The 17,297-nt window shown below is 41.0% G+C and overlaps 1 protein-coding gene across 1 annotated transcript; it reads right to left on the bottom strand.

Annotated features, from left to right (window-relative positions):
* Positions 1–4,796: 4,796 nt before the first annotated feature.
* KLHL42 (kelch like family member 42) lies at positions 4,797–17,297 on the bottom strand. Its single transcript, XM_027715901.2, has 3 exons — positions 16,396–17,297; positions 9,428–9,621; positions 4,797–5,656 (listed from the first exon to the last, which is right to left on the bottom strand). The coding sequence occupies exons 1-3, from the start codon at positions 17,295–17,297 to the stop codon at positions 5,205–5,207; spliced, it is 1,548 nt and encodes a 515-aa protein (XP_027571702.1). The 3' UTR covers positions 4,797–5,204.

Below are 17,297 nucleotides of genomic sequence, written 5' to 3'. Positions count from 1 at the left end.
TGTGTGATCAGTTTAGCCTCATCCAAAAGTGCTACCAGTTTGGGATGCTCATGGACGATAATCCAATGATCAGGGCAAATGTGGGGCATCATTAGGGCAGCATTTTGGCAGAAAAATGGCAGCACTAAGTCTGGGTAAAATCTTCACAGGCAAAAGAGTCAAATACTTTATTTCTAAAAATTATTTTAAAAGGGTGTCTTATCGCAAGACACACCCTTTAATACATCTGGAAAATATCAGAGAGTGGAAAAGGAACATTAGAGCAAATAATCATAAATTTCGACTGAAAAATGGTGTGAGGGAGGCAGGATTCAGAGAGTTTTTATTCACTGTTCAATCTTAAAGAATGGTACAAGTAACAACAAACAGGAAATATCTTTGCTCAGGTGCTGAACGTCTTTCTCTCCTATTGAAGCATATATGAGTTGAAGGTGTGCAGCACATCATAAAACTGGATCCTTTAAAAATGGACCCTGTCTAATCTGTCACTAGAAAAAGACAGTAATTGTAGGGATTCCTATTCATTTATGAGACAGTTTCTATTTCAGAAACAAAACATGTTTCACTCTTCTAATTGCCATAAAGAAACTGAAACTTACTTTAGAAAATGCTGATATTCATGGGACATAACAGTGTATGTTTATTATGCATTTTTTGGGGGGATAGCAATTTTGAATCTGTGAATGCATTAGTTCAAAAAATCCAGACACCTCTTCCAAACTCCACTCTCCTTCTGAGGAAAAAACCCCCAGAGGTTACACCGAGTTTGATTAAGTTAATTAGCTAGAAAACATACTCTGAAAACGGCAGTTGTCAATGTTGTAGGGAAAGACGTTTAGACTTTCTGTGTCTTGGAGATCAGTTCTAGTTCCTAAGCCTTACCGTGGGGATGGGGAGCCACCCTTTGGTCATTACTGTAAGTGCAAAATCAATGTAACACCACAAATGCTGTCCATTTCTGCACTTTGAGGAGCGTTCTCCGTAAGCATCTATAAATTCATTCATCTTCCTGACAGATATTCCAAGGATTGCCTCTGTTAACACCATTTACAGAATCTATCTCACTTTCACAGGGATGATAGGGATGAGGAATGAGCTTGTGTGAGGCTTTGAGCATTTTATGTGCTAAATGTTGTCATTATGCTCCGTGCCTTCTGTTCTCTATCACATTACTGATGCAGATCAATTGCCACAAATTGAGTGTCTGTAGCACCATTTCTCTCTAAAATGAGGATTAAATGAAACAAAACATTTGCAGCTTTGTATATTCCTCTTCCAAATGCCCAATACTGAATAAATGAAGAGGTTCCACCTGAATTACAAACTACTTTGCTTTTACCTCGTGGTGATTAACAATCACAGATGAGTGCGAAAAGCAGAGAAATGAACAGAAAAGACCAACAAACTGCTACCATATGATTTCAGCAAAATGGGCTGGACATCGATGTAGAAAGGCAAAATCCTCAAAGAATGGAAAACACAGATATTAAGCCCAAGAAAGGTCAGCCGACAGGGCAGAAAAGGAAACCTATGGAAACCAGCCAGGGAGATTAAAGTTAAGCCCCACACAACTCTTATTTCACGTTGAAAGCCACAAACCATTCCTGGAAAGGAAGAAACTTTTATGCTCACTCTTAGCCTTGATGTGAGCAACCTTCTTAAATGCTTCTCTATTTTATGAGAAGGGACTAAGTTCCCAGAGTTTTCCATTTACTCCTCCCTCAGGACTTTGGAAGCTGTTGTTCTTTCTTTCAACTTGGGATCATCTTCTACCATAGTCAGCTTTTGCTGGTCAGTATCAAGGGGAATCAGTCCATGAGACAGAGAAGATAAATAGTGGATATGCAAGCACTGGATAACCCAGACACAGCAGGAAAGCAGCGGTTTTGAATTTGGATACAGACTTGAGAACACCAAACCCAGGAAACTTAGATGAACTACAGACTATTGGGTAACAAAAAAAAAAAAAAAAAGAAAGAAAGAAAAAAGAGACTGGAAATAGCCATTAGTTCAAAATAAAGCAGAGATCACAATGAGATTACTAGATACCTTCTGTCCTATCACTTATCACAGAGCAGTTTGAACAACCAAGGAAACAGTTACAACAATGAGAACAGATGTACTTCTTCACATGCTCAAGATGCCTTTCAGACATTACACACCTACTACACCAGACAACCTGTGTTCCCACAAGATGAACATTCCTACTCACGTGTTACACTTGGAGATGAAGATGCAAGGAGCTGGACTGATGTCTCCAAGCCCACATAGTAAGTTAGAAGCAACAGCAGAACACAGGAATTTCCAGTTGACCAGACTGCAAGGCCTCTTGGTCTACTCCTTAATTTAAGGGCCTTTTTCCTCCCACCACCAGAGAAGGGAGAATACAGTGAATCACTGAACAACATTTCCATTGGTTAAAAAGCAGGTTTTTTAATTATTCTCTATTAATGTCTCTCAAACGGTTTTCCTTGCCCCAAAGGGCAGAAGCTGTCCAGCATGGCCCTAAGTGAAATATATAAGTGATAGAAAGGAAATGAACAGGGCATGAGAGAGTCATGCAGTGCTTGGTTTCTTTCCTGAGGTACAGGGCCACACACATTGCATACTTTTATGTAATGAATTTGTTTTAAAAAGTTGTATTTATTTCAGCCTGTGGTAATGCAGTGTATTTAGATTATTACAGCCTGGTGCTACCACTAAATTCAACACCAGTTTTGATTTGTGATTGCAGTACTGTTAGATATCAGTATAGGACATTGCACCATGGACTGATAAAAGGGTCTGACTGCATTTGAGCAGGTTTTCCAGCTTTTCAAGGTGGTCACTTGACCACCTGGAAGTTGAAACCAACAAGATAAACAGAGTGTGGAAAGGTCCCTTCTGAACAAGAGTAATCACACCTAAAAGATGATGTCACAGTTTTTGGAATTATGACTGCACTAAGAAATTACTGTGTTTGAAAGGACTTGACAGCACACTGCAAATCTGGGAGCGGTGGGTTGTCTTGATTAATCTGCTAGGAAAGAGAATCCGCAACTCAGATGTGATTCCCTCCACCAATATTGGTCACAGTTGACTGCAGGGTACTGAATCTGGAACTGAAAAGAAATGAAGGAAAAGCAAGCAACATAATGTGATTGAGACAATTCATCAGCAGACAATGGCAAATTGCTTATATTTATTCTAAAATACTTCCAAAAGAAGAATCTTATGAAAGTCACTGTATTTCTTCATTGCAGAAGAGCAACTGTTTGGTCTGATACTGCTGTCAAAACACAGCAGCCGCTCAATGCATTGTTTTAAAAGGAAATAACACTTAACACACTGATATGGACTTAGCTAATTAAAGCCATGCATACATCCAGTGGAGGGCACTAGTTTGGGCTGGAGCACAATGTCCTCCACGAGGCTGCAAAAGTTCCATCCAAAAGGTAAATCTCAGACATCCAAAATACCTTGTGTCATGTTTACTTGCATCCTAAAAATGTTCAAACACAAATTCCTCATTCTGGACAAGCTTTCTGGGATGTTCTGTTTGGGTTGCTATGGGTGATTGGAAACACCAGAATTAATGTGTCAGCGGTGATTTGAAAGGCACTTTAAGACTGAGAGCACTTTCAACCCGCACTGATTTCATTCAAAACCATGGAAAAGTAGGGAGTCAAAAGGACCTTGAGAGAACCAAGGTCCATTGTACTACCATCATCGGTACCACCTCCTCCTCAGATACCTGAATGCCAATGAAGAAATAAAAAAGATATCTCCACACATTAGGAACATGTTCAGGTCCATTAAATATCATCTGATCATGTGGACAAACAGCTGGAGCTGAACCAGCTTCCCTGCAATGTGTTCAGCACATGTCCAACAAGGTTAGCTCTTCCCATGGTGACCCAGACCTTTTCCTTTCCTTGTTGTGGGACACACATTCCATACCTAGGTAGGCACCTTCAGAAGACACTTATGCACTTCTCAGCTACAAAAAGAAAATGGGCCAGTCATGACTGTAATTCTCTCAGGCAATAGGCAGGAACCGGGTGAAGCTCCCAGAGGGTAACTTTGTGGAAGCTTCCTAAATCCTCACAAAGGAGCATGCAGAGCGACCAGCTCACGGTTATAGACCAGCTCCAGTTACAGACACTAACAACATTGCATGGCAAACCTGAGGGAACCTCTAACAAGCTCCTGGTGACACAGATAAGAGACAACATTCAGGTGAACCTGCTTTGGGGGATATTGTCAGGAAGTCACGTACACCAACCAACCCTTCCACACGAAGTGATGGGTGTCCCAGGTCATTGTCACCAAGCAGGATATGCCTGGTGCCGAATCATCACTGCACATGCTCTTGTACATTTTTGTAACATGCAGCTTGTTGCCAACTATAATTTGATATTTAACACTCAGTACTACAGAACACAACAAGGTAACTAAAACTTAAAACCTTTATAAGAAGAGCTAACTTCACCATTTGAATTTACAGCCTTTTCCCCTGTACCTTAATGGTAGCAATAAACACTGCCAACTTACATTAAAGGAGCATCCACTATCCAACCAGCAACCCTGAGCCTCTAGGCCATTTCTTCCAGTCCCTGGCAAAGCATTTCATTACAAATAATTCAGAGGAAGTTCTTACTTCTTTGTAGGACCCCAGTTGCCAGCACCTTTGAGAATCTCACTTGTTACCGCAGAAGATATAAAAATGTGGTAGTATAAACAATTTCAAACATTGTGCATTTGACAGAACGCAGCTTGTGTAAAAAGGGTATTTTAAAAGAAATAATTCCCACTGATTTTGATTATACTTATTATTTACTTTATTGAATTATTTCCGCTTTTAAAATATACACTTCTTGCTCATGTTCTGCATTGTCTATTAAGATGGAGACTAAAACTAGACTGATTGGTTTTGCCTTTGGAATTCTGGTATCAGCTACCAACACAATAATTTTATGTTTAAATTGTAAATAATACCTGGTGAAATTTTAATCCAAACCAGTAAAACTTTTAAACTGAAATCTTGAAACTGTTTCCAGAAGCACTTCTCTCAATATCTAATTGTGCAACCTTTTTGAAGAACAGAATCGGTATTTTATGCCTACATTATGCAACCACATTGCACTCTGAAAATGGAATTATTCAGGGGGAATAATATTTCTTCAAAGAATGATTAATGAACTGAAAAGAAAAACCTGATGTTGTTACACTTCTCGCCTATCAGGCAAATACATAGAACAAATCAGTATGTTTTGTCCAAAGGCTGGAAAGCGTCCTAGTGACTCCCAACTGTCCGTAAATATATTATACTTCAGAAAAGCACGGTGCTCCAAGCCCGTAGATAGAGTGATATTCCTATTCAGTATGTAGACTCCATCATTGTGGAGAGTGCAAGTCAAGTTAAGACCCGATTTTGATGAGTTCTCATTGAGGTAGAGCCATTCTTTGGTAGCAATGTTGTAAGACTGCACAGTCAACACGTCCTCACTTTGGCTGGATCTCTGGTTTGGTCCAAGTTCAAGAATACAACCCCCTACCAGATATATAGTTTCTTCAACAGAGAGCATCTGCTGCTTGCGAACATGGACATCACAGAGTTCAAAGTTGGTCCAGGAATCAGAAGTGGGACAGTACTGCAAAATGTTCATATTCCTGTCTGAAACAGAGAGGAGACATTCACAAATAAATAATTGTATCGGAAGGTAGTCACGGAGTAGTCATCTCCACACTTCAGTTCCTCCCTACAAACTGCATCAGCCTTTATTACAGATAACATATTACAGTGCAAAAGCATGGCAAAATAGGGAAGAAATACTGATCATTGGGAACTGCAACTCTTTGTCCCCGACAAGAAAGTTTGAACATTCTGTTCCTTTGCAGAAGGGAAAAATTATGCTACTTCTGGCACATTCCATGTTGTAAACTGCCTGGGGATGCACACTTTAGCAGAATAATCCCTACCTTCTAACTTACACTTTTTATTTTGTCTCTGATTGGTATGTAAAATTTTTTTATGAAAAGGGAAATGGAGCAATATTCTCCTCTCCAACAGTGGTCACAGATTAATCAAATTATCATGAAGACAGTATGCTTCATTAATGGCTGTCAAGTGCTGATTTATCACCCAAGTTTAACTTCAGTACTCTCCATTCATTCCATAAATCGAAATTTATGGAATAAAATTCATAAAACTGCTTACATTTCAGCAAGTGGCACGAATGACCTAAGGGCACCTTATAAAGAGAGAAACACACATTGTCAAAATCATCCAGGAACCATGAACTCTGTGCTCCAGCATCAGACAGAGGCTCAGAAAGAAGCTGAAGTCATCTCCACCCTTCAGTTACAACTCGGCGTGTGCACGTGTTTGCTATGGGGTTATTCTACAAAATCGTTACAATACCACCCTGATTTACAGTCCAGTGAAGATGCTGGCTGTGCTCAAGGCTTCACTAAATTATCACACAACACACAGGACTCATTAGCTAATAAACTCAGTTTCAGTCTCTGGAGACCTGAGCTTAAATCCAAACTCAAGTGACAAGTGGCAACAGGTTTGCAGAGTCCAGACCGATCTTTTAATAAAATCTGCTCCATGTTACAAGTCTATCCTGCATGACAATTTCCAGATGAACTCCCAAAGGGAAGAGCAGACAGTGACATACTGACAAGTTATGTAAGGGCACAGGTATAAATAGCCAGAAATGTAACTGGATTGCCATGAATGAAGTGCATCAGTGGCATTAGGGAGGTGCTGCTCTAGCATTTGCCTGCGCTCTGATTATTTTCATAGCAACGTCCTATGAAATTGCTGATCAAAGCTCTACATATAGATGACCTTTGTCTACAAACAGATCATTCTCTGACTCATTAAGGGGAGGGGGAAATCCCAATTAAGTTTCTATGACTATCTACAGCAGTAAACTTCCCCTGTAAAAAGTGCTATCATTTGAGAGGGGGGTGTTTGAAAGAGAAGTCCATTGCAACGTGGCCCTCATTTGCTCAGTCCACAGCCTGGGTCTTTTATATCCACTGAAATAATGAAAAAAAAACCCTGAACCAAAACCCACAATACAAAACATGAACTTTAGAGTGCCTGACATGGAGTTTCTATTAGGATCTACGTCCGCAAGTGAGAGCTGCAAACTGGAAAGAGTGTCAACAAGTGTCATTATAATTTACAGTGGGAAATGCCAGATCCTCCCATATTTTGGAAAGTTCAGTCTCAGGAGAAAGTTCTATGCAAATTAAAAAAATAGCCCACAAAACCTACCAAAACTGAGGTACATATAGAAATACCACAAAATACTAAAAACTGGGTAACATATGAAAAATATTAATTGCTGCATATGTTTTATGTACTGAATATAGCAAACCAGCAAATAAACCTCAGTGTCTCTCAGATAGTTAGACCTTAACACTCTCTGATATCTGCATAATTTGGAAGGCAAATCTCCAGTGTAACTCTGGCAATTCTGGTTTCTAAATCTGCTAGCTGTCCTAAGCCAAGGTGTCACAGATAAACTACTTCTAGACCCTTATTCACAAAGCTATTGATAACAAGCACAGGCATTTGTTGTCCGAAAGGCTTATGTTTAAATCCAAGATCAAAGTGTGCTGCTTATCCACTACTCACGACTGCATACTGTTTTACTATCCTGTTTCCACCGAAAAAGACTTTTAGGAAAAGACCTAGGGAAAAACAGAGGCCTGAAGGACAGCAGCAGTCCCCTGAGGTGTGGGAGAAGCAACAGGTAAATGACTATCATCTTACAGGTAGTCAAGTACTGAGTAAGGAGCTCAACACAAGGTAGCAATCCTGACTGCACATGCCTTGTTAATGAATTTTAAGGGAATGGGATCTGCATTAGCAACGTGCTGATCTTCCCCTCCATGACACCAGGAGTAGACAGCCCCACGAAAGAACAGCACAAACATCAGAGAAGGAACTTGCAAAGTACAGGGGGTGTAGGTGAAAAGCTGGTCCTCCCATAATCATGTAATCCCAAATCTCCTTACCTCTTTTTTCTCTAGATAAAAGTGACAAAACCCTAACTCTGGTCTCTAGAGACAAGTCTTCCCCATTACCCTGTTTCAAACCCTTCTCCTCGTTCTCTTGTCTTAAAGGATCTTTCCCTTGGGATCTGACCTTTCAGCACAGCATGTGTTTTGTGCCAGACATCTCTGAGACCTAGTGCTGGACATCAGGGAGCACAGTACTCCCCAACAGGTCTTTTACTGGAGATGACCAAAGGACTGGGACTGCAGAACATACCACAGCGTGGCCCTCTGTATGGACACAGGCATGTCCATAGACTTCATTTTCCTCAGCGAAGCCAAGAGATTCCGGGTCAGAATGGACTGGACAAGATGTGTTTGAAGGTTTTCATTACCATAAGGACCATGAGTAGCAGCAGCACCATGTCTTTTAAAAGCTTTAAAATTATTCAGAGCTAAAATCTTCTCAGACACTAGAAGGGACAGCTTGTTCTGTCTGTAAAAGTTGATTTGTCTTCTCATTTTATTCTCCATTTGGAAAGAAAACCTTTAAAACTACTGTGGTCAGATGAAGTGGGCAAAGGCCAAATTCAAACTTAGGAAATCCTGGTAAATACCGAAAATTTGACAAGTAAAAAAACCTGACTTCTAAAGCTCTGAGAGAATGTATTCCTCCCAAAGAATGGCACTTTGTGCTTAAGGAATAAGCAAATGGGAGCTCTTTTTAAGTGACTCGCTTTTCCACTGGATAAAGGAAAAGTAATTGTCAGGAGAGAATGAAACTTCAAATCCTTCCCTCTGTACAGTGTCCTCAGAAAACAGGGTATAGAAATGAAGTAAGTTAAAAATATTGGTTCTTGCTTAACTTTCAGATTATGATATTAAGTTATTAAGCTACAGCTTGAATTTGCCTGTGAAACACTGAAATGTTGTAGTGAAAAGACCATGACATCTGTTAATACATGAGAAATACGAACGCAGGAAGATATTTTCTACACATTTCTCCTTCTGTCAATCTAGTATTTAAAAAGTATTTAAAAAGTATTTAAAAAGTATTTAAAAAGTAAACAAAGTACTTCTGTTGAGGCCTCTCTTTGTACTATGTGATCAAAATCTAAAAAAAAATGAGGGCTAAGCTGGGTGCTGAAGTATCCATCACTTTGTTCTCTCACAATAATACAGCCCCAGACCCATGTTGGAACAAAAATATAAATACCTGATTCCTCCTCAACAGAGCTATTTTTTTTTTCATTTGTCAATTAATTTCTACCAGTGATTTATTTCCACATATTTTAATGAGCATCACGCAGCTTTCTACATCAGGTCAAAAGCTTTCTGAGACACAGAAGAAAATTATCCGGGCCTTAGAAACAATCAGGTAAAAAAAAAAAAAAGAAAAAAAAAAAAGTAGTAAAAGCAAACTTTCTACCTCGTGTAGTGTATCCTCCGATAACGTAGATCTTGCCCTTGCATTCACAAGCTGAGAATTCTACAAGAGGGTTTGGCATGGACGCCACGAAATTCCACCAGTCGTTTTCCGGGTTGTAGCACTCCACGTTGGAAAGGGACTGACCACCGATGGCATAGAGCTTTCCATTCACAGCCAAAAGCTTAAAATTGGATCTGAAAGAAACGGTTGCAGCATTGAAATAGGTTACACAGATGTACAGAAATACAGGGGAAAGCGCTTCCTATCCAGGCTTCAACACACTCATCACCACTCACAGCTTGTACCATCACTTGCAACGTCTGAACTCTTCTGTGCAAGGCCAAAATTCTGTAATTACACTGTAATTACTTAGAGCTGTAACCAGTGACATTCTGGGTGTAATTGATGTTGATGCTGAGACTGATGAATATTTTATTTTGTATTTCAGTGAGTGCCAGTTTGAGCTCTAACTGTTTAGTTAACTAATGTGCTCAGTAGATGTCTCGTTTTTATTAGGCTTTTAGTAAAGTATCTCTAGAAGAGAAAAATGCATTACATGTCATGGGAGACACATGTACATACAGTGAAGGATATTAGTAAAAATTGCAGAAATTTCAAACAAGACTTGATGAATGCCTAACAATGCATACTTGTCTTAGGCTGTATTATAGAATCTCTTCAATAACCCTAATAAAAAGCAATTTAAAGTGGAACACATTGAATCACGTTCTGCAAAGGGAAGAAAGAGTGAATCTCCTGTACCTTATTCAGCATTAAACTACTAAATACATCCTCCATCCCACTGAAGCAAGATCTATCTGTAAATTATGTTCTAGCCACAAAATACATTGCACTCCATGAGCAACTATTTATTTCTCATTCTGTTCCATTATGCTCTCAAATTTCACACATGGTAAAGGGCAACTTTCTAATTACTGAAGCACAAGAAACCTTCTATCTTACACTCTGAAGGTGATACACATAGAAACAAATAGTCCATGGATAATAAAGGTGCAAGTCTGCAGGAAGAAATTTGAGGAATTGAAGACAGAAGCATTGTATGGTCAGCAATTCCTTCCAGCTATGGAAGCTGGGCTAATAAAAGATGAGCTCCTCCTCTCCTCAGAACCAGTCTCATTGCCTAGAAAGGTTGTTACTTCTCTGCTGCTGAGCCAATTGAGATTTTACCGTGAGTATCCCAATTAACTGGATGTGTGAAAGCCGTTGGAGTGCCCCAGCTCAGCATAAAGTCAAACAGGGAACTGTGCTATGTCTGTAAAACTGAAATGATGTTTGAGACTCGCACTGGCCTGCTGAGCAGCAAAGGGAGTTTCACTCTGCATGAATCCAAGACTCAAAAACTTACCACTAAGTAGTTTTGCAGGGTTTTGTCTGGACAAAATGAACCCTGCCCAGCAGCAGACTGCCCTGCAATTTCTTTTTATTAAATATATTTGGAAAAAGAATTTGTTTCCAGATGGAATGATTTTGTTCTTCTCATCCTGATATAGCTTTGGAAACTAAAATGCTCCTTAGAAGGAATTAATTGGTTTTTATTCTTTTTTTGTTTCCTGACATTTACAATGAAGTCGTTCTGGTAATCTTCTCTCTGTAGTAATTATGTTTTCCATTTTAGAGAATCCAGAATACCATGGTAATCAGAAGCACGTATGAAATGAGGATAATTACTTGAAAAGCATTATGATTTTCAAAGCAATGTATCTGTTCTAAAAGTTAGAATAGAAAGAAACTATCCCCAAATTAACAAAGGGACAAAACCAGAAAACGTAAATGCATTTTCCAAGTAATTCTTTGAAATCTAATGTTAGAAATTCTGTAATTCTGTGCCTATGAAGGAGATGGTGCAGAACGTTGCTTTGTAAAACGAGTCCATGCACACACAGATAGCACTTCCCCATTCTAGGATTTTTTAGCCACTTTTAAAACATGCTGTTTCTGCCACTGAGGACAAGAATTAACTAAACAAGTGTGTAGTGTCCAAACATTAAAAGAATCCAGGTTTCCTAATTCACATGTGCTTCTCTAGTTACCCTCTAATTGTAGCCCCTTGCTATTTTGTCTGAATGGAGGCAATTTATCTGGTTTTGGTTGATGACCTTTGCATCACTGGATTGTTTCTTGCAGCACAGGGAAAACTATCTGCTGAAACACGTACAGCACAACTTTCAACTTTAAATATTCTAAAAGGAGGCCACACACTTTTGTGTCAGTCATTTAACCACTTCCAACACTTCTTAAAACAGATGACATTCGGTGGAAGTATCTCAGATTTATGGAACTCATTAAAGATAAGGTTCATTTTACTCAAAAGTAGCTGCAAGTATCCACCAGCACACTTTATATGAAAGTTTGGACAATGGCTCAATATGTTACTAAAACTTCTGTCATTCACTTTTCCAGGCCAGTAACAGCAGGTGTTTTTATGGAGGGTGAACATTAGGAAATATTTAGTGCATTTTTACACTTTTTTAATGTGTTGGAGCAGCTGGAAAGAAGGAAAGCAAACACTGAGCAACCGGCCAGCTCTCCACAACTAACAACTGTTCCATGGACTACAGCTTGGAAACAACAGAGCTGAATGGTCCATCAGATTCAACCGCAGTGTAACTCCACCGGTACCAGTGGTTTATCCAAACCCAAGGGATGAAAAGGCACTTTCAAAACACCAGGCCTAGTGGATCCCTTCTTGTTGGGGCAAGACAAGGTATGAGGTATCTTCTGACGACCCCATTTACTCTGAATGGAGCAAGCATGAGCCGTGGGGCTTTATCAAAGTTCCAAATATGTTTTTCATTCAATGTGCAAAGCACTACATGCACAAAGGAAGAAGAATATAATGCACGAACACAAGGGATCCAGGGGTGAAAGAGGCTTTCTGGATACAAGACACCTCTCAATAACTTGCCAAAACTCCCACATCATTCTGGACTGTGTTAAGGGCCATAGATGTATCTGCAGGAGACCCCTGTGGCAGTGCCTATGAAGAGGACAGACGCATGTTTTCTGTTCACTGGCAGATATTACTCATTTAGTAAACAACAACAAGGAGTTAGCACAGATACTAGGGAGGACTTTCTGTTCAGAGGGGTGGCTAAACATGGGAGGAAGGAGGTTGGGATCTACATTGCTGGAGGGTTTTAAGAACAAGTTAGACGTGTATTTGCAAGGTAACCTTGGTCCTGCTGCAGAATCCGAGGCTTGAATTAACTAACATATTGTTTCCTCCTGCCAAGTGATCAACTTTAGCCTTAAAATTTCTCACAAATCATATGATCTTTTTCTTCTTTTTTCTAAAGTACTCACAACAAAGAATCATGAAAGCACAGTTATGAAGGCAATTCCAAAAGCACTTTATATTTTTTCAATGATCACTTTTTCTTTTTTCTTTTTTTTTTTAATTTCTTATACGAGTCTGCAGAGCACATTGAATTCAATATTTAGCTTTGGAAGTGTGTGATAAATTTGTGATAAATAAGGTCTGAATATTTCTAACTTAATATTTTTTGAAAAGTCTATTTTCCTTCAACACAGAAGAATTTTGAGGGAAAAAGAACTAAAAAATGAGGAAAGAGAAGGTCTCATAAACAGCTAGTATTCCCCTCTTCTATATGCCTCTAAGAGTTCTCAGAGTGGCAGCAGTTCAGGCACAGATTGCTCACAAAAATCATGTTCCACATGCATGTGTATAATTCCAGCCAGGAGCTTACATGGGTATTCCAAGCCTGGAAGATTTACCTGCCATGAGTAGGAATGTTCCGAAGGAAAACAAAAGTGGAATACACAGCTGCAACTGGCACGTGCAGTAGAACTCCTATCAAGTACATTATTTTTAAATAGTAAATTTCAACTGATAGTGTAAACTAAAAAGTATAGAAGGGTATTCAAGGACATTACTTCCAACGGTCCTCTAGGTACTTTGTTACCTTCTTGACCTCAAAAACCACAAGTGATCTTGGGCAACACTTACAATAAGTTTCTTCTATTAAAAAGTTCAGGTCATTTTTCTGAGGACACTCTTCCAAGTACATAAATATCTCTAGAAGGAAAAGACCTAGAAACTGTGATCTGTTATGGACAATTTGTGGCACTAGATTTAGCCCTCAGACGAGGAGAAATTCCATGCTCAGTCACAGGCTTCCTATATGAGCCTGAGCAAATTATTTTAGCTCCCTTGTGTTAAATAGGGAATAACACTTCCTAAAGGACCTGTGGGCATCAGAAGAATAATATACAGGAGTTACCTATTGTGAACAAGTTTGAAACTACAATAATAAGACCTCTACAGCTAGCAAAAAAGCTAACAGCAATAATCTAAACCAGAATGGCTGCTGAGCATTCAGGATAAATCTGATGGCTTTTGTCTTCTACTTAGAAGTAAGTTGGGACTATTTTATCTAAGCATGTGTAGAGAATCTCAGCACCCTGGAATTCTATATCACAACAATGGAAATAGTTAAAGATAAAAATATCATGTAATTTTTTTAAAGGTTTTTTGGGGCAGAGGATTCCTATATGAACAGCAAACTAGCACAGCTATTTCCACAACTCCTCAGCCTTTCCTTGAGGCCAACATATGCAGCCACTCATCTGGACAAATCCAGATACTCAGTTGTCTGAAGTCAAACCAACTTCAATGGAAACTGGAACCCTCCCTCAAGGTATGTAAAAAATTCATCCATGGGATGTAATTGTATCGGCTGACATAAATTCATTTGCCAGACAGTCACACAACTGCAATTCCTAAGCAGCAGGCTGGGCAACTGCCCTGCTTATTTTACTACAGCACAGCAAACTAAAAATACAATGCCAGGCAAAGTGCAGAACTAATTATACCACATGTGTGTGGCAGACAGGCAGCAGCACTTTTGATGTTTCATGCAAAACCCCTCATATTCAAACTCTTCCTGCTCTTGGCTCCTTCAGCAGAGGCCATCCCTTTCTGCCTTCTGGCCACAAAATGTCGAGCGGGTCCTCAGGGAGCTGAAATATTATGTCAGATAGAAAAAAATAATAATTAATAACTGCAGAGGTGAGACTCCATGAAGGTGGTGAAGTCAAAAATGTGTTTTGTGAAGGAGTCAGCTGAGTTTCCATGAAAAAAAGTTCCCCCAATTATTCAGGGAGCAAGATACTCACTTGCTGATACTTTACAGTCTAGGGGCAGGAGTAATTCTCAGTTCTTTTTGGCCTGAAATAAGTACCATGAAATGCAGGACTAGGATTATTCCAAAAATATCCATTTGCATGCTACTTTTCTGAAGTAAATTGCCAATGTGAAGATCTGTGCTAAGGAACACCTTGCTGTCACCTGTCCTGGGTTGGAAGATTAAGTTGGTGAAGATAGTAATATTAGGAGAAAATATCCATGTGTTCATTTCAAGTATAACGATCCCAGAAATAAAAAGGGAAAGCATGGAGGAAAAAAAGGCTGATCTAGAGTCTGAATACCCAGGTTGTAAGGTGAAAAAAGGGCCTTGAAAAAGTACTTTTCAAGAACCGTGATGCAGAATCTTCGCACGTCTTTCCTGTTATACACATGACACAACCCAAAACCTCATAACCCGATCAGTGAGTGATTATGGAGGTGATTATTTCAGTGAAGTTCTCACAATACAGGAAATGGGGAAAAAAAGGTGAAATGGGTAAGACCTAATTTTAGGTCAAACCCTTGTTTTGAGGGGCTTTAGGTGGCAAAAGCTGAATAGAGCCTGCAGTTTTACTACCCAGATATAAAGCATTTATGCCAATGATTTGGGTCTCTTCTTGCTCTTTCAGTTTATTGGATGAAGAATTTCCATTCTGCAGTGAATTTTGGCCTCCTTACTTGTTCTTTTTCCAAGAGACAAGATAAAATTTAAAATATTTTTTCTGAAATGGAAACATGAAGGAAGTTCACACTGGACAACAAACCCACTTTGTTTTAGTGAAGTAAAAGCCTTTGTATTTATAACGCCAAAGCATGATTAAGGTAGAGCAGCTACAGCCCTGGCCAGGGAGAAGGCCTCTCTTCTTGGATCCCTCTCAAGGCTAGCTCCCTACTTTTCTTTCAATACAAATTATACAAGTGTTTCTGAATATTAACTTAAACATAAATGTCAAATAACCAATTAAAAAAGATAAAGGAAAAAAGGAAAAATAGTCAAAATGATAAATGACTCCAGCTCCAAATATTCCCACTAAGTGAGAAATTTCTCACAATCTTCCTGACATTTTTCTGGTGAATATTTAACTGAAATGCAGGCCTACAAAACATTCTGAGTTTTATGGAAGTACATAATAACTGCTCCAACTAAATTTTTTCAGCCATCTCCAGCTCTGGTAGAGAGTATATCCCCACTAAGAGCAGGAAATCTTGTCACTTACTTAACTGGAATTAAAATACACCACAAAGAAAGCAGGACTGGAATTTTATCTTCGGGTTGTTGGTTTTTTTAAACCTTTGTTATTTCTAAGAGAATTTTTACTACCACCCAGCTGTTTGGAGACACTGGATCCTTGTATACTGCAATTTAAAGAAGTGGGGAGCCCACCACCATTTCACACCATGGTGAGTGATCGCTCATGGTGGAAGGTGAGCACAGTCTTCCTCTGCTGACACCCAGCTCGTGGTCTCCCACAGCATTTAACAACGAACCCCGTCTCCCTCATCATTCCCCTGCCACGGCAGCTCCCTGAGGGTGGTCCCTGAACAGGAGAGAGGTGGCTGTGTTGTGCTGCTGTGGGATGAGTGTTGCTAGGAAAGCCCGTCCAGTGGCTCACTGCCAAGTGGTGGCCAAGCACCGTGGTCCTTCCCACCGCGGGATGCGAGGGACGTGCGAGGCTCGTAACACAGAGACGGGGCTGAACCACGCCCTGTAACACCGAGTCCAGCCAGCGCCCTGGGACCCAGCGGGATCTATTTCAACAATATACATGGACACAGGTGTATTTCAGGGAGCAAGGGTTACCTCTTCTGGTTCATTGAAGCCAGCTGAGTCCATTCGTTTAGGCAAGGGTTGTAACAATGGGCAGCCGAAATCTCCTGGCTGGTGATCCTGTAACCCCCGACGATGAACAGGTAATTGTCCAGCATCGCCGACCCATAGCCTCGGACGCTCACCAGATCAGGGGGCAGGTTGTTGGCCAGGGGCAGCCACCGCTGCGCCTCCTCGTCATACCTCAGCATAGACCACGGGGGTTCCACCTGAGGGTGACAGCCTGGGGGCAGGCCCGGGGACGAGGCGCTCATGAAGTCCCCGATGACCACGAGGGTGGCGGTGCCCCTCATCCGCCTCTCCTTCAGCTGCTGCTGGAGAGCGTGGGGCAGGAGCAGATGTGGCCGGGCATCGGGCCTCCGCAGCACCTGATGGTAATGGGCGGCCATGAAGTCTAGACAGGCGTCGTGCAAGTCCTGGAGGCCGTAGACCTGCGCCAGGCGGTGCAGCTCGAAGCAGTTGCCCAACCTCACCTGGGACAGGAGCAGGCGGAGCAGGGGCGTGACCTGCAGGTAGGAAGCGGCCTCCACCAGCTCCTCCAGCAAAGGGGGATCCTCATCGCCGCCCTCCTCCTGCTCCAGCCTGGCCAGGCAGGACGTGTTGATGAAGTCCAGCACCAGCTCCAGCCCCAGGGCGCTCAGCCCCCCGCGCAGCAGCTGCTCCTCCTGCCCCTGCCCTGCCTCCCGCATTCCCGAGCGGTAGAGCGCTCGGAAATAGTCACTCTGCTCGATCAGCTTCCTCTTGCACACCGGGTAGCGCTTGTCCCCCAGCCGGATCTGCACCACCTCCTCCCCCGCACCGGCCCCATCCCCTGCTTCCCTTTCCCCCTCCTCCTCCTCCTCCTCCTCCCGCCGCCGCCGTTCCGCCAGGGACAT

The sequence above is a fragment of the Pipra filicauda genome, unplaced genomic scaffold (assembly GCF_003945595.2).
Source record: "Pipra filicauda isolate LSUMZ 115617 unplaced genomic scaffold, ASM394559v2 scaffold300_size901280_pilon, whole genome shotgun sequence".
Taxonomy (NCBI): Eukaryota; Metazoa; Chordata; class Aves; order Passeriformes; family Pipridae; genus Pipra; species Pipra filicauda.
The sequence above is the reverse complement of the archived record's forward strand: the minus strand, read 5'-3'. Positions and strand labels throughout refer to the sequence as shown.